The sequence below is a fragment of the Triturus cristatus genome, chromosome 10 (genome assembly GCF_964204655.1).
Source record: "Triturus cristatus chromosome 10, aTriCri1.1, whole genome shotgun sequence".
Taxonomy (NCBI): Eukaryota; Metazoa; Chordata; class Amphibia; order Caudata; family Salamandridae; genus Triturus; species Triturus cristatus.
Window position 1 is genome coordinate 325,431,753 of NC_140593.1, and position 20,140 is coordinate 325,451,892.

The 20,140-nt window shown below is 45.7% G+C and overlaps 1 protein-coding gene across 1 annotated transcript in view; it reads left to right on the forward strand.

Moving 5' to 3' along the window:
• The window catches only part of LOC146789395 (macrophage mannose receptor 1-like), a 742,402-nt gene that overhangs the window by 26,582 nt on the left and 695,680 nt on the right, over positions 1–20,140 (forward strand). Inside the window, exon 2 of the mRNA XM_085631522.1 lies at positions 16,826–17,224. Within this exon, the coding sequence (XP_085487648.1) occupies positions 16,826–17,224 (399 nt within the window). The remainder of the gene's footprint in view (positions 1–16,825; positions 17,225–20,140) is intronic.

Here is a 20,140-nt window from a genome sequence, read left to right on the forward strand (position 1 = left end):
CAACATTTCTAAGTAGAAACAAAGAATTATCTCTTACCCTTCTCTAGGAGTGCTCCCAGAATCTGGAAGTCCATAGTTATGCACAAATCCATCTTTTCAATCATTCAAGAAGAACATAAAGAAAGTGCTGATCCAAAATGATCTTCTAACTTAACTTTCATACTTAAGGGTTGTCCAACTCTTGAATGTATATAGCGTCAGTCGCGGCTTATGGATTATCAAAGTGGTGAGGCCTAAAAGCACTATTCAGCACTGTGCCTTGGGCCTAACTTGCCAATCCATGGCAGACTTTCACTTCACACACAAGCAGACATGCATACACTCATGGTTGCAGGCATGCACACAAAGACATTCCCACATACATACAGATGCACTCCCCAACACACAAACAGACACTCACAGTTTTAAATGCAAAGGCATACCTGAGAATGCCCACAATTTCTGACTCCCATCTGTCTGCAGCAGCCAGAGGCACATCAGCGAGCTTCCACTGAATAAGAAGCTGGAATAATGTTGCCAAAGTAGACCTTTTTTCTCTTTTCCACCTTCTGATAGGGCAAGAGGTTGTGTGAATGACAAGCCCTGAAGCTCCATTATCTGACATGCTGCACTACAGGATGCTAGTGCAGCATATCAGATATGTATTGTGCATACTGTGTGTATGTGCTGAGTAACAGCCCCACCTGACACATGTGCAAAACATCTAGCGGAGCCCTCTTCTGCTGAGACAGTAATATTACAACTTTTGCATACAAAGTAATGATCAATGAGATTTTTTGGCCTCCTGTTTTTATTGGAACGTTATACTTAGTTTTGCTGGTTTAGTGCCTCTGCACACCTTCTCACTGTTGTTTAGTGCAAGTGCTCCTACTGTAAACTGTGTTCATGGATTGGTGTTTCCATGTTTGGCTTATTTGATTTACTACTATGTCCCTGTATAGTGAACTGTGTGTGCCCAGGGACTGGTAATCAAATGCTGCTAGTGGCCTGCTAAACTGGGGTGGTATGGTGAGCAAAAGAATGATGGATTTAACCCAGATCTCTTGACTGGGGATGAATGATTTGATTTGGTCTGCATTTCGCCCATCAATTGTGTGTTTTTTGCTACTGGGCCTGCAGCCCTGATTGTGACCCCCACACAAGGAGCCTTTCAAAGGTGTCTCAGACCTGCAACTTGTGTCTACACACAGTTTGTTCTGCCATGTTGACCTGGCAAATGCCCACACTTGCCAGGTCCTAACCTTCCCTTTCCTTACATGTAAGCTACCCTTCAGGTAGGCCCAAGGTAACCCCCTGGGAAGGGTGCAGTGTACGTGAAAGGTACAACATGTCTTAGTGTGTGTGACATGTCCCGATATTGAAAATAAATACTGCTAATTTCATTTTTCACTATTGCAAGGCTATCTGTCCTATAAGCTAACATGGGAGTCGCTTTGTAACATCGTACAAGTATAGCTTTCCATTGGGACAAAATGGAGTTTAGGTTATCTGAATTCAGAACCTAATAATCTTTTTAATGACATGTTTTTTAAATTGTGTTTAAAAAAGCCACTTTTAGGAAGTAGGCATTTTCTTGTTTAACCATTCTGTGTGCCTCTGCTGGTTTGTGTATTGACTGTCTGGTTTTGGAGTGACAGGGACTGGGTATGTGCATTCATTGTAGACAGTCACAAGGGGGGTTGAGGTGTGTCCTGCCTTTCTTGGGTGACTCAAAGTTGGGCTAAATAGATCTGGTCTGCCTTTAACCAGTAAATAGGAGCTACAAAAGGCACTGAGGGCCTGGGTATCAGCCAGACGTGCCAGTGGGCAGTCTGGAGACCTTAGTGTGGTGGCAGAAGAGCCTATTCCTAGGGTGGATATGCTGTTTGGGGGCGGGGACCCTCCAGGCCAGGCAGCAGTGGTTTGTCCCCAGAGTAGCTGGAGGACAGTAGGGAAGTTAGGAGGCATCAAACAGAGCTTGAGAGGCTCAAGTTGGAATCACAGAAGATGGCTTTAGACCATGGGGGTAGTCTTAAGGAGCTGGAGATACAGGGTAAATCCAGCTCGGTTGGTGGCAGCAATTCCTCAGTCCATTCAGACGAAGGAGTACACATTCCTAAGAATGTAGGGAAGGAGTAGAAGAAGGGTGATGACATACATAGGTGGTTTCAGGGCTATGAGGCATCTCTCCACAGGAATGGGTTTTCTGAAAAGAATTCGGGAGCAGGATTGGGGCCTCATTTCTCAGAAGTGGGGAAGAACACCTTGTTGACTTTGGTTTAGGGGTTCAACCTCACCTACACTGACATGAAGGAGGCCCTTCTCACAAGGTCTGGTCTGACTCCTGAAAAGTACAGGAATCGATTTAGAACCTGTAGGAAAACTGATTCCCAGACATGGTTAGAATGTGTAGATTTGTTTTTTGCAGGTAACTGGTTGGTTGGGTGAAGGGCAGCAATGCCACATATTTTTAGAGACTGTACAATTTGATTGTATGGGAGCACTTGTCTAGTCTATGTTTTGCAGAGCTGCACCAGCACTTGATTGATAGTAAGCTGACTGACTCCAGAAAGCGAGCTATGGAGGCAGACTGCTGGGTGAATACCAGGGTCCACAAGAAGGTGTATGTGGGAGATTCTGCCAAAGGTGGGCAGGGTCCCCAGAAGAAAAGTGGGGGGGACAAAGGTAAAGGAAAGGAGTTCTCTAAAGGGCCACAAACTAGCACCCAGGGTAAGGATTCTCATCCCCCAGTTGATAATAAACCATGGGAAGTCTGCAGAGACAGATCCCACTAGTGCAGCACAGCCACCCACCGGTGGGCAGCCCAAGGTACTTGGCTAGTGTAGTGCTTGGGGAGGAGGGGTACCCAGAGGAGGGTGGGGATTCTTGTCTTACTAGGGGACAGTGAGATGGTCCCAGGAATCCAGGTGCCTGCAAATACTAAGAAGTACAGTGCCTGGGTGACCATCAATGGGAGAAGGGTGGAGGTTCTCAGAGATACTGGAGCCAGTGTGACCTCAGTCCAGTGTCACCTGGTTACTGAGGAGCAAGTAGTCCCTGGGGCATTCCACCAAGTAATTGCTATGGACAACTCAGAGTGCCAGTGTAATGTGGTGCAGATTCACTTTGAATGGGGGTGCATCAGGTCCCTTGAGGGTGGTTGTGAGCCCTACCATGCCTGTAGATTGTCTGCTAGGTAACGTCCTGGAGCAGTCCTTATGGAAGGATGTGGAGATGGGCTTGGACGTGGAAGGACTTGGAGATGCTTTGGGTTGCCAGAGTGGGCATATGTGACCATTCGGTCCATGGCAGCCAGTAAGGGTGATCAGAAGGACCTGGAGCCTGAAACAATGGCCCAGGTGCCTGCCAAGATAAAGGACAAGGGGCGTGGGAAACCCGCCACTGCAGTTCCCACATTCTGGGAGGAGGCTGACCTTGAGGGGGTTGACCTGGCACCTACAGGGGAGCAAGTGGCTGAACTGGGGTACCTATCTGAGGTGAATTATTGGCAGCAGGCAGCAAGATGGGGTTCCCATCAGTGTAGAATTGTGCAGGATGTAGAAGGAATGCCCTTCTCTAGATGATTTACAGCGGCAGGCTGCTAACCAGACAGCTGGTGATCAGTCTAGAAAACACTGGGTCTACTGGGAGAATGGACTCCTAGACAGCGAACCTAAGGTCGCTGAGCCTGGGGCAGCCCTTGTGCTGGTGGCACCCCAGTGCCTTAGGACCTTCCTACTGGGTCTGGCTCATGACCTGCCTTTGGCAGGACATTTGGGGCAGGCCAAGATCTTTGACAGGATTGTCACCCACTTCTTTTGTCCCCAAATGTGAAGGCAGTTGAATGCTTATTGTAGGTCTTGCCAAACCTGCCAGGCAAGTGGTAAGAGTGGGAAGAAGTGTAAGGCTCCTCTCAAGCCTTTCCTGGTTGTAGGCAAGCCTTTGGAGAGGGTGGGGATGGGCATTGTGTGGCCTCTGGGCCCTAAGACAGCCATGGGCAACAGGTACATCCTTGTCTTGGCAGACCATGCCACCCGGTACCCAGAGGCTATCTTTCTCAGGACACCGACGTTGCCAGTGGTGGGCCAGGCATTAATGGGGATATTTTCCTGTGTGGGGTTTCCCAGAGAGGTGGTATCTGAACGGGGTCAAAATTCATATCGCAGTATATGACATCCCTGTGGGAGGAGTGTGGTGTAACCTACAAGTTCACCATTTCTTACCACCCCTAAGGTAATGGATTGGTGGAGAGATTCACTCAAACCCTAAAAGACATTATCAAGGGTGTACCCGAAACCATGAGGCATAAGTGGGACGTCTTCTTACCATTCCTTCTCTTTGTATACAGGGAGGTACCAGAAAAGTCATTATGGTTCAGTCCCTTTGAACTTGTGTATGGGCACCCTGTGTGAGGACCTCTCAGTTTGGTGAAGGAAGGCCGGGAGACAGCTCCCAGAAAAACTCCCAGGATGAATCTAGCTCCATGCTGGCCTTCAGGAACCAAACTTCACACTTGAGGAAACTCGCTCAGGTGAACCTAGAAGCCAACCAGGGGGAAATGAAACACTGGTATGACCAGAATGTCACTCTGGTAGAGTTTCAGCCCAGCCAGAAAGTGTAAGTCATGGCCACAGTAGAGCCTTGCATTCTTCAGGAAAAGTGGACTGGGCCTTTTGAGGGGGTGGAGTGCAAAAGTGATGTCACCTATATGGTGAATTTGCAGACTCCCAAGAACCCTTTGAGAGTCCTCCATGTAAACCGCCTCCTACCTCACTTTGAGAGGTTTGAAGTAAGCATGTTCTTGGCAACAGAGGATGGGGTGGAAGAGGAGAGTGAACCTCTTCGAGTGAACCTCTTCGAGTGAACCTCTTCGAGTGAACCTCTTCGAGTGAACCTCTTCCTAATTTCCTGTCTACCAAGGAGCTTGAGTGCTCAGTAGAAGGTGTGAACCTATCCTCTACACTAACCCCATAGCAGCAGAGTGACTGTCGCAAGTTGTTGGGGCAGTTTGCCACCCTATTCTCCCTGACCCCCGGTGTCACCCATTGGTGTACCCATGATGTGGACACTGGGGACAGTCCCCCTGTGAAGCAAAAAATGTACAGACTGACTGACAGGGTCAAAGCCAGCATCAAAGAAGAGGTTAATCAGATGTTGGCGTCAGGGGTGAGATAGCCCTCCAGCAGTCCTTAAGCTGGCCCAGTGGTCTTGGTCCCAAAGGATGCTGCACCTGGTGCCACTCCTTAACTTCGGTTCTGTGTGGACTACCATGGGCTCAATGCCATCACCAGATCTGACGCACACTCCATCCCCAGAGCTGATGAGCTCAACACCAGAGTGGCACTACCAGTTCCGGGTTACACCCTTTGGGTTGAAGAATGCCCCTGTCACCTTTCAGAGGTTGGTCAACCAGGTGTTGGCTGGACTGGAGGATTTTAGTGTCGCCTACCTGGATGACATCACAGTGTTCAGTTCTAGCTGTGAAGATCACTTGCGCAACCTCTGGGAAGTGTTGAAGGCTCTGCAGAGTTCAGGCCCCACGATCAAGGCTAGTAAGTGCCAGATCAGGCAGGGGTCTGTGGTGTACTTGGGGCGGCAGGTAGGAAGCAGCCAGGTGGTACCCCGACAGCCTAATATCAACACCATTCTGTCTTGGGAGCCCCCCAAGACCCAGACAGAGGAGGGAGCCTCTTTAGGTCTCACCAGCTACTATAGGAGATTTGCCAAGGGCTATGGATGCATTGTTGCCCCCTTGATTGAGCTGACTTCCAGGAAACAGCCCAGGAAAAGTGATCTGAACTGATGCCTGCCAGACAGCTTTTGATGCCCTGAAGGCAGCCATGTGCACTCAGCTTATCTAAGAGATTCGTAGTGCAGACTGATGCTCCAGAGCATAGTGTGGAAGCGGTGCTCTCATAACTTAACAAAGAGGGCCTAGAACAGCCTGTAGTCTTCTTTAGCAGGAGACTACTCCCAGGGAACAGAGGGGGAGTGCCAAAGAGCGAGAAGCTTTTGCTGTGGTCTGGGCACTGAAGAAGCTAAGACCCTACCTGTTTGGGACTCACTTCCCAGTTCAGACAGACCACAGGCCCCTCAGCTGGTTGATGCAAATGAGGGGTGAAAACCCAAAACTGTTGAGGTGGTCCATCTCCCTACAGGGAACGGATTTTATGGTGGAACACCGCCCTGGCACAGAACACGCTAATGCAGATGGTCTGTCCAGGTTCTTCCGCCTTAGTGAAGAGAACTCCCAGGAGATTGGGTAGTTCTCCCTACTTTCAGCTGGAGGGGACATTTGTTAAACTTGGGATCTGTTAGCGTGTTTTCCCTGTCTTTTCGCTTTCTGAACTCCCTGGTTTGCTGGTTTAGTGTCTCTGCACACTTTCTCACTGCTGTTCAGTGTTAAAGTGCAAGTCCTCCTGTTGTAAATTGTTATTATGGATTGGTGTTTACATGATTGGCATATTTGATTTACTTGTAAACCCCTAGTAAAGAGCACTGAGTGTGCCAGGGCCTGTAAATCAAATGCTACTAGTGAGCCTGCAGCACTGATTGTGCCAACCACATGAGTAGCTTTGAAAAGCTAACTCAGACCTGCCTCTGCAGAGTCTGCGCACAGTTTGTAACTGCCAGTGCACGCACAATCTTCTCTTTTCTTACATATTAGTCACCCCCTAAGGTAGGCCCAAGGTACCACTGTGGGCAGGGTGCTGTGTATGTTAAAGGTAGGACATTTACTGGTGTGTGGGACATGTACTGGTAGTGAATTATAGTGAATTTCGTTTTTCACTATTGGAAGGGTAGCTGGCCCATTGGAAGGCATGGGAATGAATTTTTAACATCTTATAAATATAACTTCCCATTGGGATCAGATATAAAAAGGTAGAAAAATAAAGTTGAGAATGCCTGAACTCAGAATCTAAAGATGCATCTTTTAGTAAAGGTGATTTTTAAATTCTGTTTTAGAAGTTAGGTATTTTCTTGCTTAGCCATCCTGTGTGCCTCTGCTTGAATATGGATTGACTGTCTGGCTTTGGAGTGACAGGGGCTGGGGATGTGCAGTGGCTCCAGAGAGTCTGATGGGTCAGGGCTGTATGGACCTGGGCTGCATTTAGAGTAGTGGCAGGAGATTTCCTTGCACCTGAATGGGCCTGGTATGCCTTCCACAATGCTGTCTCCACCCCCTGCCGGGAAGCTGGGCCAGAGAGGATGCAACTGGTTTGGACTAAGCACAGACACTCTCTGCCTGAGAGGAGAAATGATTTTGGGGTATAAATATTGGGGCCAAGACCCCAGAACTTTAGAACTCTTTTGGAACCAGGAAGAATGCCATGAAGAAGAGCTGGAGAAGCTGTGAGAAGAGACTACCACTTTGCTGTGTGCTTTGCTGTGTTGGCCTGCAGTGGCTGCTTCTGTCTTGGGCAGTGAGAGGACTGAACTGAACTTTCAGGCCTCTGGACTGTGTGTTGTGTGCTGCAACAGAAAAAAAGCAACCCGACACCATCTACGACGCCACTGCCTACTCTGTGTCATGAGGGCACTGCAGAGGACACCGCCGCAATACCACATCGCAACCATGGTCTCACCGATGATGCCACCTGACACCACCACGAGCTGCTGCTTGCACCACAACCTGTGGGCATCGCACTTTGGACCACCTCGCTTCACACCATCGCCCTGGTATCCCCGATGGCACCGCTCCATGCCGACATAGATGCCGCTGCTTGCACTGTGGTTTGAGGGCACCACTCAGTTACACAATGCACCGTTCTCATCACACACCACAGCCTTGGCCTACCGACGCCGGCGCCATCGACTCCAGTTCATCAGCCAACGACAGTGCTCCAGCAATGACACTGCCACTGCTTGCATCATGACCTGCCAGCACCACGACGAGCACCGCAACCCTGGTCTCACAGACGCACTGGATGACCGTCACCGAGCCACTGCCTGCACGGTGACCTAAGGGCATCACACTCCGCTGCACTTCACACCGCAGTCCTGACACCTGCTGATGCCAGAGCTTCCGACTTCGACCGCAAGGAGTTGGGGCTCATCATTGTGAGGTCGCCGATGCCCTGCATTTCTAAAGGTACTGTTTTGCGGGTCTTTTCGACACTATAGCTGGCCTGCCACACCGCGGTCAGCCAGAACTGTTTGGATTTGTTGTCCATGATGCCGTGATAGCCCCAGATGGAGCTATCAACTTCAAGGAACTGTATTTAAATTCTATTTTGATTACTGAAGATTTCTAAGTACTGTATTGTGGATTTTTATCGGTTTGGTCTTGTTTTGAGTATATAAAAATATTGGATATTTATCTAAACTGGTGTGGTGTCCTTTTATAGTGCTTTCACAGTGTTACTCTTGGCTTTCCACACTGCCTCTAAGATAAGCCTGACTGCTCTTGCCAAGCTACCAAGGGGGTGAGCAGGGGTTATTTTAGGAGTGTAACTCCCTTATCCTAACTAGAAGGAAGGGTCCCTACTTGGACAAAGGTGCAACTAGAGATCCCCATTTCTAACACTGGACAAATTTATGGGACCAGAACCAACCTGCCAAGCCAATCTGCAGAGGGAGCATCGGTAGTGGTCCTGATTTTGCCACAGCTCCGGTTACGTTATTCTCTGCAGCAGCAAATTCGTTGTGCATCCGATCACATCCTACTCTCAGCAATTACAGCCGGCAAACTTACCACACTAAAGGAATCCCACTTTCAGAAAAGAGACTGTACCTGTAGGTAGATATCTTCACTGTACCCAATGGCAGTTAGCATCTGGCCGACTGCTTCCTGTTCGCAAACTCCGGACTTTTCCTGCTTGGAGCTTTTCCCACCTTCCCTTACGACTTCATCGAGACCTCGTCCTTTGGCAAACCATCATCAATGACCCTGTTTTCTGATCCAGCCTGCTGTCTTGCCCCACTGAGGACCCTACCTTCTCAGAAAAATTCCAAGTCAGAATGTAACTATTTAAGCTTGACCCACCTGGGTCTCATACCGGATCTACATTCCATTGCAGTCAGCCTTAACTCTTACCTTTGTCCCAGTCTCATGTGATCAGTGGCCTGTGTTTGGTTCTTTGTGCTTTTTTGGTGCTAATTTTATTTAAAACTTTAAAAATCATACTTCTGTTGCCCTGTTTTGTAAGTTTCGTGTCACTTTGTTCATTAAAATGGTCTCTATTTTTATAAACTGGAGTGGGATTTTTATTGTGTTGTATATGCAACTTTTAACTGAGTAATGATACCATTCGTTGTCTCTGATGGCAGCTGCAGCTTTGGTTGTGGGTTGCATTAGATGGCAGTGGGGCTAGGGTTCTTGGTGCTGGGTTGTGATCCAGGCACAGACAGAGGCAGGCGGGATTGCCTTTGGCACGCCAGCGCCGTGAGCACTGTGCGGTTGTGCTACAGTCTACATTAAGTGGTCTTTCAGTGGGCAGGACTGCCCTTTGTGAGAAAAACGGTGTGCAAAAAAGCCCGGGTGGGAAAACTCAGGCAGCAGTGGTGTCACTTGGTCGAAAGGCCACAACTGGATCAGACTGAAATAAACAGGAAATGGAGGCCACTTGTAAGTGGCAAGCTATATGTCCAGATACCTGGTAATGCGGTTGCGCTGCAGCCTGCATTAAGTAGGTCAGGGGTGGGCGGGGCTTCTGTTGGCAGGAAATGCAGCTAGTGGGAAAGCCCAGGCATGAAAACCCAGGTAGCAGTGGTGTCACTTGGTCAAAACTGGATCAGTCTGGATGCCACTGGCAAATGGCCAGCCGGGTGTCCAGGTGTCTACTCGGACACTGGGGTAAACTATCCAAAGAAACTGGACCAAGACCCTACAGGAACACCCAACCACACTGGAACCCTTGATGTTGACACCAAGCTCTTCAATAAATAGCTCACTGACTGCGCTAACCGCACTGCTCCCACCTAAACAAGACCTACAGAAACAACAAACAACATAGCTGGTACACAAAGGACTTCAGGGAATCGAAGCTCCTCTGCAAACAACTTGAGAGAAAATAGAGACTCGACCAAAACTCCTCCGCAAGATCCACATACAAAGCCACCCTCAACCTCTACCACCAACAACTATGAGATGCAAAGAAAAAGGCCCTAACTCTCAGACTCATAGCCAGCTCCAACGACAGCAAATAACTCTTCTCTATTGTCAAGGAGTTCTCCAATCCCGCCTTAGTCAACAACAACATCACCCCGTCCCAAGTACTCTGCAATGACCTCTCAAACTTCTTCGAAAAGAAGATTGTCAAGATCTACAACACATTCGCCCCACAGCATACGGATACAAACTCCCCTGACCAGCCAGACAACTCCTTCATTGCCAAATAGCAGCTAAGGAACTGGAAGCCCCTCTCAAACAAAAAACACTACCTTCCTGATGAATACCATCCACTCAGGAACCCCCACAGACCCATGCCCCCACTTCATATACAACCTTGGAAGAAACATCATCTCCCCCATGTGCACCGCTTGTTGTGCTTGAAAAATGCAAAAGTCATCACCCTATTGAAGATACTAACAGGGATCTCCAACACAGCAGCTACAGACCCATCTCGCATCTGCCTTTCCCAGTTAAAGTCATGGAGAAAGCCATCAATACCTAACTCACAGACCACCTAAAACTCCATCAACTCCTAGACAGCTTCCAATTAGGCTATTGCACCAACCACTGCACAGAAGCAGCACTCATTGTGGCCACTGATGACATAAGAAGCATCCTAGACCAAGAAGAAATGGCTGCACTTCTCCTCTACCTCTCCGCAGCTTTCAATAGTCACCCACAAGTTGCTTATCAAAAAACTTCAGCACTTGAGTATCTGCAGACTGACCCTCAAGTTGATATCCTCTTTCCTCAGGGACAGAACTCATCGAGTTAGACTTCCCCCTACACCTCGGAACCCTAGAACTAATCTGCAGGGTCTCTCAAGGATCGTTGCTCAGCCCAACATTCTTCAGCGTCTGCATGACACCTCTTGTGGACATCATCAGAGACTACGGCATCAATATAATATCCTATGTGACAACACACATGTCATTCTCTCCCTTACCGAATTAATCAGCACCACCAAAGCAAACTTTGCAAGCTATTTGAGTAATGTCGCTGCTTAGATGAAAAACAACTTCCTCCAGCTCACTAAACCGAAGTCCTTATGTTTGGCGACAACCATTCCCCCTGTTCTTCCCCTTGATGGCCTTCTGAACCTGCCCCCCCACTCACCCTTCTGGACCAAGCCAAGAAGCTCAGGATCATCCTGGACACCAAGTTATCCATCAGCAATGCTGTCTCCTCATCATGCTTACACATCCTGCGAATGCTACGCAAGATTTTCAAGTGGATCCTACTGAACACTAGATGAGCAGTCACCCAGGCTCTTATCATAACTAAACTTGATGCAGAAATGCCCTCTACATTGGAATCCCAGCCCATGTCCTATGTTGACATTAAACCACCAAGAACATTGCGACCAGATTCATCTTGAACATCCCACAAAATAACTGCATCTCTCCACACCTCAACAATCTCCATTGGCTTCCTGTCCAGGAAAGATGTAAGTTTAAGCTGCTTACCCATGCCTACAAAGCTCTCCACAACACTTGCCCAGCTTACCTCAACCACCACTTCAATGTCTACCAACCTATCAGACACCTTCAATCTGCGTCCCAGTTAAGAGCACACCTCCCTCACATCAAGAAGACCAGAAGCGGATGATTCTCTTTCTATTACCTTGCAGCAAAGACCAGGAACGACCTCCAGAAGCACATCAGTCCCTCCCTCATGGACTTCTGAAGACACCTTAAGATATGGCTCTTCCAGATGGGCATGATCTCCTCCTACACCTTCAACCCTTCCCTACTCTGCAGCTGGATACACTCAAGGGTGATTAGCCATGCTCTAAAAATCCTAATAACATAATATGGGATCAGTGGGAAGAGGGAGTAATTTTACTCTGTTCATGATTGTTGGACACAACTGTTATTGTCACACTAAAGTCCTAAATATCACTGCTCAGTACAGAATACTGTTGAGGGCAAATCTTCTTCCGTTCTAAAGAGTTGAAAGATGTGGTTAAAATCCACCCATGCAATTTACCTAAGATTTGTTCTCTGTTGGGAATATAACATGAGCACTTTTACAAGCTATCAATTGTACTTTCAAATTCATTGGTGCCTACCAATTTATCTTAATGTACCACAGTCTCCTATCAAGCTGCTGTAGTCTGTTCAAAATTCAGATCTCATCAGGATAGTGGCCAGTTTGAGGATATACAATCAAATTTCTATGTTTCAACGAATCCTTAGCTGGTTTCTGGCAACCGTGCCGGTTGGATCTAGAGCAGGCTTCTCCAACGAGTAGCTTGTGATCTAATGGTATCTCCCCAGCTATGTATAAGTCACTCCCCTGTGTCTGCAACCCTGTTGTGAAGTTCCTAGGAGTCCCTCAGGACCTGCACATTTTGGATGACCTAAACTGAGGGTTTTGTGTCCCTACCACTTCCAGACACTCCCACAGGATTTGTCAGCGGTTAAACCAGCTAGCTCTACAGTACCACTACCACCCCCATGTATTCTACAGTGATGTAGGTAGTCTCTGGCAACCACTGAACATGACAACCCTGATGCCTCAGGGATCGTGGAAAACAGGACAGTACATTTCACTCAGACACTTTTGCTTGCTTTTTCTCAGGAAATACACAGAATGGTGATTAGGACATTTTAATAAGAATGTATTGGTCCAGCGACAGCCTCGTGTAAAACATATGGGCTGCAACAATCAGGAGACAGAAACATACTAAAGAGATGGCTAGTATCAAATAGTGAATAGTAGATACATTTATATCATAGTGCTAATAAGATGAACGGAAGCAGTTCAGATAAATCAGTAGCACTTGCATATTCCTAAAATGCATGCCCTAAGTAATTTGCTAAAATGTACCAAGCCTAACCTGTATGTGTAGGTGTACGTATGGGCAGCCAAGAAAACCCTAGGAAAGAACCAGCACCTCACCTGATGGCTTAGAACGAAGGACCCCGTCTCAGCTTTGAGGATGACAACTCGCAAGGGATGTCGGACCGCTGCATGACAGAGATAAAACCAAAGGGGATGATGGACGGAGTGTTGAACATTGCAAGCACTCACCCCCGTCAACTGATCTGGGTTTAATCCATCATCATTCTTTAGCTCACTCCACCACCCCAGTTCAGAAATGGCTGTATGCAAATCAGTCTGACCCTGTGCCTCATGGGAACAGTCCAGCCCGAACTGCCAAGCCATGTCTTTCCTGGATGGGAAACAAGCATCTCTGGGCTCGGTTTCTGGCTAATCAGCCATCATCAGCCAGGCTAGCTTGAATCCAGTGGCAAAGTGAGCAAGGGACCCACGTATGGGCATACCCTGCCAACTTAGGGCGAACAAAGCAAAACCAAAGGGGATGATGGACGGTGTGTTGAACATTGCAATCACTCACCCCCAGTCAACTGATCTGGGTTTAATCCATCATCATTCTTTAGCTCAGTTCACCACACCAGTTCAAACATGGCCATGACAGAGATTCAGCATGCAGAATCCCAGTCTCAGCTTGGAAGGAATTCCCTTCTAATTTGTAGGGGGGAGTGAGGGTCTTTTATACAAAAGTGGTCACTCCAGGGTTTTTTCTAGAACCAATATGTTTTTAAAACAACCATGGATGTTTTGAAAACAATCATAAATGTTTTGAAAACAATCGCCGCTGCTTTTCGAAACAAGTGTGATCATGCACAGCTGGCTGTTGGCCAAGGATGAAAAAAAGTGGTGACCCTTATACAGAATAAATTTGCCATGCCTGGGGACTTGTTTATGGATGTCAGGTACAGGGATTCTGATAGAAGGCTAAAAGCCTGGTGTCGAAGAGACCGGAGCAAGCTATTAGGTACAAGGTCACCTATTAAGAATTGTTACAGATGTGTGGATGGGATAATGTATGTAGAATGAAGTAGACATAACAGGGCTATCCTTAAGGACATGACAGCCCAGCGTACTAAATTGGAAGCTATTCCTTGGTTGATTTAACCAAAGTGTATTCGAGAAAATGTGGGTATTTGCATAACTCAGAAGCTAATGTTTGAATAAATATAGATGAATTTTCAAAATATAGTTGAAGTTGATATTTAAGTGATACGTGATGTGGCATTGGGGAGACTTATCTCTATTATTGTTCACTTGGTGCCAGGGAAATTGCAGCTATGGTTGTGTTGGTATGTTGTTATGTTTTACCCGCATACCGGCATTCCACATTATAATACTGCTGGCAACTGTGTTTGATGAACTGAGATGGTTGCTAGTAATCTTGCATATGGTGACCACTAATGTAATCTTATTTGTGGTTATTATTACAACACTAATAATATTAGTGCCGTGGGAAGGTTTTCATTGAACATAAGTAGCTCTTACTACAGAAAAGGTTGAAGAAGCATGATCTAGAGTTCTATACATTGTTTGGAAAATGCTACATGGATTTACTCCAACGTGTTTGTCCAGATGTTTCACATTTGTTAAACCATAGAGAAGTTGATGAATACCAGTCGACCCTAAAGCTTTAGCTCCAGTGATGCCACACCGAGCTTGGTGGATAGCGACTGGCCATGGCCAGGACCATGGCATTGAACCTACTTCCAGCTTAGCTCTGTTCTATCGCAAGTTACTGTTGGTTTAGGAAAGAACTGACTCGATAACACCTTACTCTGGATTTACATCAAATGTACTATCCAACAGGAAGCTAAAAAGTCAAATATATGAGAGTGCCTAACGCAGATTTTGGAAAAAATAGGAACATTGTATAGATTCCAGCCTCCTTTAAGTGTATGGATCAATGTAAACTAATCCACAAAAGCAGGAGTTACGTTTTGTCTTCTAAAGTATAGTTATATATGTTTATTTGTAAATCATGTGCTTCTTTTATGGATGGATTACAATATTTGTATTTGTTTTGTATTACATGTTTGTAAATATTATCTAGAAACTGTTGAGAAATACACTTTAAACTCGTATGGTCAAGCAAAATACAGAAAAATAAACGAATGAAAAGCAACTGAGAATGTAAAAGTCATATTTTCCAGAAATCGAGATAATTTTCCTAGATGTTCTCTGTGATAGAAACTGTCATATTTGCACGTGTTTCGCACTCTAAAGGCTTTTGTGTTTCTTACCAGTTTTTACATACTGTCCAATATAAGGTAATTCACGTTATGACTCTTCTATAACAAAAAACATTCACTCTTCATCAACTTTCCATTGCTTGGGATCAATTGATTGTTCTCCTCTGCTATGTGTCCTAAATGTTGTTACTTACATAACAAAGGGAAAATGCAAAGAACAATTACGTATCAAAAATACCCCCAGAGACTTGGGTAGTGATTTTCTCTTGTATGCAGGGCTTAATTTGTACTCATAAATGTAGGACCTTCCAACAAGAAGTATTCAATGATTAAAGGGGACGGCTAGTCTAATCTGTGTCTTTCAAACCAAGAAATGTTATGTTATGCTTTTTTTGCTCTTGATTTTACCATGTATCTTCCACCTTTACATTCCACATCACGATTATTCCATGAAGAATCCAGAAATTCGATCTCAATACTGCTGCTCTTTCCAATGCTGATATTAATTGTTTCGTACAATGACTATCACTGAATTTTGAAATTGTGTGTGTCCCATTTAACAGTGGGAACTGGTAATGGTAAAGCCTGTGAAGCTAGAAAGTCAAATATATGAGAGTGCCTAACGCAGATTTTGGAAAAAATAGGAACATAGGGGCAGATTTATGAGCCCCTTGCGCCACTTTTGCGTCACTTTTAACATGGGAAAAGTGACGCAAAAGTGGCGCAAGGGGCTCATAAATCTGCCCCATAGTATAGATTCCAGCCTCCTTTAAGTGTATGGATCAATGTAAACTAATCCACAAAAGCAGGATTTACGTGTTGTCTCCTAAATATATGTTTATTTGTATATGTGTATACATATTTATATATGTAAGGTAAAATATGTTTCCACAACTCTCCACTCCTTTATTCACTTTGCTGCTTTACTGGTCTTCTCGCGCACTCCGTGACTCTGGAATATGTCATGATAGTTCCAGCTTTTGTATAACTCTTTTTGACAGACATTCTGTACTTTACACTACTAATTAATTGTATCCTGGGCAACATGGACTCTTGTTAACTTGTTATACCCATTCACTCTTTTATAAAAGACAATAAAATCTACTAAAAGGTAATGAAATTTTATTCAGGATCAAATAATCCTCTGCTCTGCATGTTTACCATTCCTTAATGTTCTTGGACGTTATTATTGTTTCTAAAAAAATGTTTACTGTTTTTTTTAAGGTACATTTTTCAATTGTAAATATGTGGGTGCATTTAAGGATTGCCTTGTACTAATTAGGATAGCACATGGCTTCTTGCTTTGTCTGGCCAATGGAGATTTCCGAAAGGACCCAAGCACACCTGTCCTGAATGCTGAATTTGTGTGATTTGTTCTTTCCCTTCATTTCATTGGCTGTTTCTGCCACATGCTGTTGTAAAGAGTCTTAAATAGGTCCGATTCCAAGCACCACATAATTATTGATCTGCAATGAAAAGTGCTCGGATGTTTGAACTTCTTTAAATAACCCAATGCCATGATGTAGGGCCAATTTGTACAACATTGTGTTTATTTTTTGTCATTCACCTTGTGTCTGCCAAGCACTGTGTGTTAAAAGCTGTGATTTGCGGCATCTGATCTCCAATCCTGCAACTGTTTTCACTCTTTGTTACCATCACTTTTAAGTTTACTAACTCATGACTTTATGGGTTTTTGTTGCAGATTCCAGCGCATTTCTTATTTATAATGAAGATCACAAGCGCTGTGCCCAGACTACCAGCACAACCTCAATGACAGCCGCCATCTGCAACCCAAAGAGCGAATCCCAACAGTTCCGGTGGATCTCAGAGCAACAGCTCATGAACATGGAGTCAAAGCTCTGCCTTGGGGTACCAGCAAAGAAAGACATGACTTTCGTGGGGTTGTTCCCATGTGATGCCACCAGTGACCTTCAAAAGTGGGAGTGCAAAAATGACACCCTCTTTGGAATTGAAGGCGAAAACTTGCACTTTAACTATGGAAATAAACAAACCAAGATCATAATATACAAGGGCTCCGGTACCTGGAGCCGATGGAAGGTCTATGGATCCAACGATGATCTGTGCTCTCGTGGTTATGAAGGTAATATTTTGGAAACATAGCCATAGATAACCAGCAGTCTATGTTATACTGTGAGGGATTGCTCCAATCTCCCGCTTCATGTGTTCACTCAGATTCACTACATTTACAATTGGCAAAACCAAACATACCTTTATTTAGACTTAGTACATCTCTGTTGAGAAACAACTCACAGAAAAGGTCTAATTTGGAAATTAACAATGGTGCTTAAAGTTTATTCAAGTTTTTTGTGGAGCAACTTTCTCTGTGAAGATTCTCATGGTGGTCAGTAAATGCCTGAGTCTGACTGAACAAAAAGATAGCCATATGGTTTGTTACAAATTTGAGTATCTAGTTGGCAATGGTTCGCACCTTTGTCTAAGTAGGGACCTTTCTTCCTAGAAAGGGAATACACTTCTAAAATAACTCCTGCTCACCACCTTGGTAGTTTGGCATGAGCAGCCAGGCTTATCTCAGAGACAGTGTGTAAAGCATTTGTGCATGCATACAGCAACACAGTGAAAACACTACAAATTGATACCACACCAATTTAGAAAAATAATCAAAACTTTAACTAAACCAAGAAGACGAAAAATGACAAAAATCCAACATACAATACTGTGAGAATAGTTATTTTGCAAGATAATGTTCAATTTGCAAGAATAGATGAAAAACACAGTTCTTCCAAGTCGGTAGCTCCACCCGGGGCTACCCCGATGCTGAAAATGACAGTCTAACGGTTCCAGCTGACCGTGTCGGTATCGGCCAGGTAAAGTGTTGACAGATTCATAGACAGTACCTTTCTCGTTGCGGCTGACCCCGTTGATATGAGTTGGTCAGGGCAACATTCACTGTTGCGATGTGAAGTGGAAGCGGTGCAGCGTGTGGTGCCCTCATGGCGCTGTGTATGAAGTGGCTCAATGATGGTCGTCCAACAGCGTTGGTGAGACCAAGGTGTACGTTGCATACATAATGAGGCAGTGCTCGATGCAATGCTGGCAGGTCGTGGTGCTTGAGTCGGAGCTGGTCGATGTTCAGGTCGGGCAGCGATGGTGTAGGCGATGTCCGGGTAGAGTGAAGCAAGGCGGTGCGTCGTGTGATGCCCACAGGATGCGGGGCAAGCAGCGGCTCGGTGACAGTCACTTAGTGGCGACAGTGAGACCAAAGATGCGGTGCGAAGTGCTGCGTTGCTTTCTGCTGTGCCTTCAGGACACAGAACCAGTGACAGACTCCATGACAGAGTCAGCTGCTCTTTTCTTCTGCAGCGACTGAAACCAGCAGTTCCAGAGATGGTGCCCAGAAGGATGGTGAAGTCTTTGCTGCTCCTGAGACTTCTTGACCAGTGAGCAAGCTCAACCTCAAACCCTTGGAGATACTTTGTCAAGAAAGATACACACACAGTTCCTCTCCTTGGCAGAAACAGCTGCTGCAGGCCAACCCCAAACTGCACACAGCAAAGGGGCAGGACTCCTCCTCCAGCTTCTTTCAGCTCTCCTCCTTGGCCGATGTTCCTCTTGAAGTCCAAAAGTGATCTAAAATTCAGGGGTCTGGGCCCCAATTTTAAACGCAAGTATTCCTTTGTTCTCTGGTGGCAGAGAAGCTCTTTGCCCAGCCAAAACCAATTCTGTCCTCTCTAGTGCAGCTACCTGGCAGGAGGTGGAGACATCATTGTCCAAGGAAGACCAGGCTCATTCAGGTGTGAATAAATCTCCTCCCCCTACTCTGAATGCAGCCGAGGTCTGTTTAGCCCAGCCCTGACTCACCCTGTAAATGCACACCTAACCCCTCCAATTGACTGTCTGAACAGAATGCACAACCCCAGCCCCTGTCCCTCCACAGCCAGAGAGTCAATACACAAACCTAGAAGAAGCACACTGAATGGCTAAGCAGGAAATACCTACCTTCTAAAAGTTGTATTTTCAACCCAGAAGGTAAAAATCATCCGTACTAAAAGATGCATCTTTAGATTCTGAGTTCAGGCATACTAAACTCTGTTTTCCTTTCTTGTTCCCATGGGCAGTTAGACTTCTAAGATGTTATAAGTAAACTCCCCATTCTATCCTATGGGACAGATAGTCTTTCAATTAGTGAAAAACTAAATTTGCAGTATTCCACTATCAGGACATACCACACACATCAGGGCATGTGTCAGATTGCGTGTCCAAGCCACTGGAGTCGACGATGGTCCCAATGCCCCTCCGCCACAACTGCCACCCGAAGAAAACTCAAGGTTACAGCTGAAACAGGGGGGAAAGGGGAAGTGGAAAAACAAAGAGAGACAGCCTTCGTGGAGAACTGAAGCTCACTCTAGACTCTTATTTGGGCGTCTTCTTACGTCACCTGTATGGGAAATAAAACTTGTTAGTTACCTACTTTCCCTTTGGGGAACATGCTCTGACTTCTACTACAAATATGTTTACCCAATGAATTCTAGGCTCTTGCTACTCTCTATGCGGGGGTTGACCTGCACTCGTGTAGTACCTGGATAGAATAACAGGGGGTGGAAAAAATTAATGTTATACACTCTTACTGTTACTGTATATTAACGTGTTGAATATGACCAAATATTTACCCCCTCAAGGCACTGTGACCGCCTTTTCAATAAACAGCTATTTTATCCATGAAAACTTTCAAAACAGGAAATGCAAACACCAGGTTACTTCAGCGCAACCACTATAAAGTCTTTGGTCAGCAGCAGATGAATTTCACGAGGAGACGAGCTTATAGAAATTAATAGGTGGATTCTCAATACCTTGTACTGGAAGTTCCTTCAACTCAAAAGCTTACCGCTGGGTCGTTTTCTTCAGAATACGTGAAAGGATTCAAGAGTTACCTCACAAAACAGCATCACTGGTCACCTTTTTGAATTAAGTTGATAATGTCAGTCAACTCGCTCCCTTGTTGCGCATGCGATAAGTAAACCACACTATTCTCTCTGTA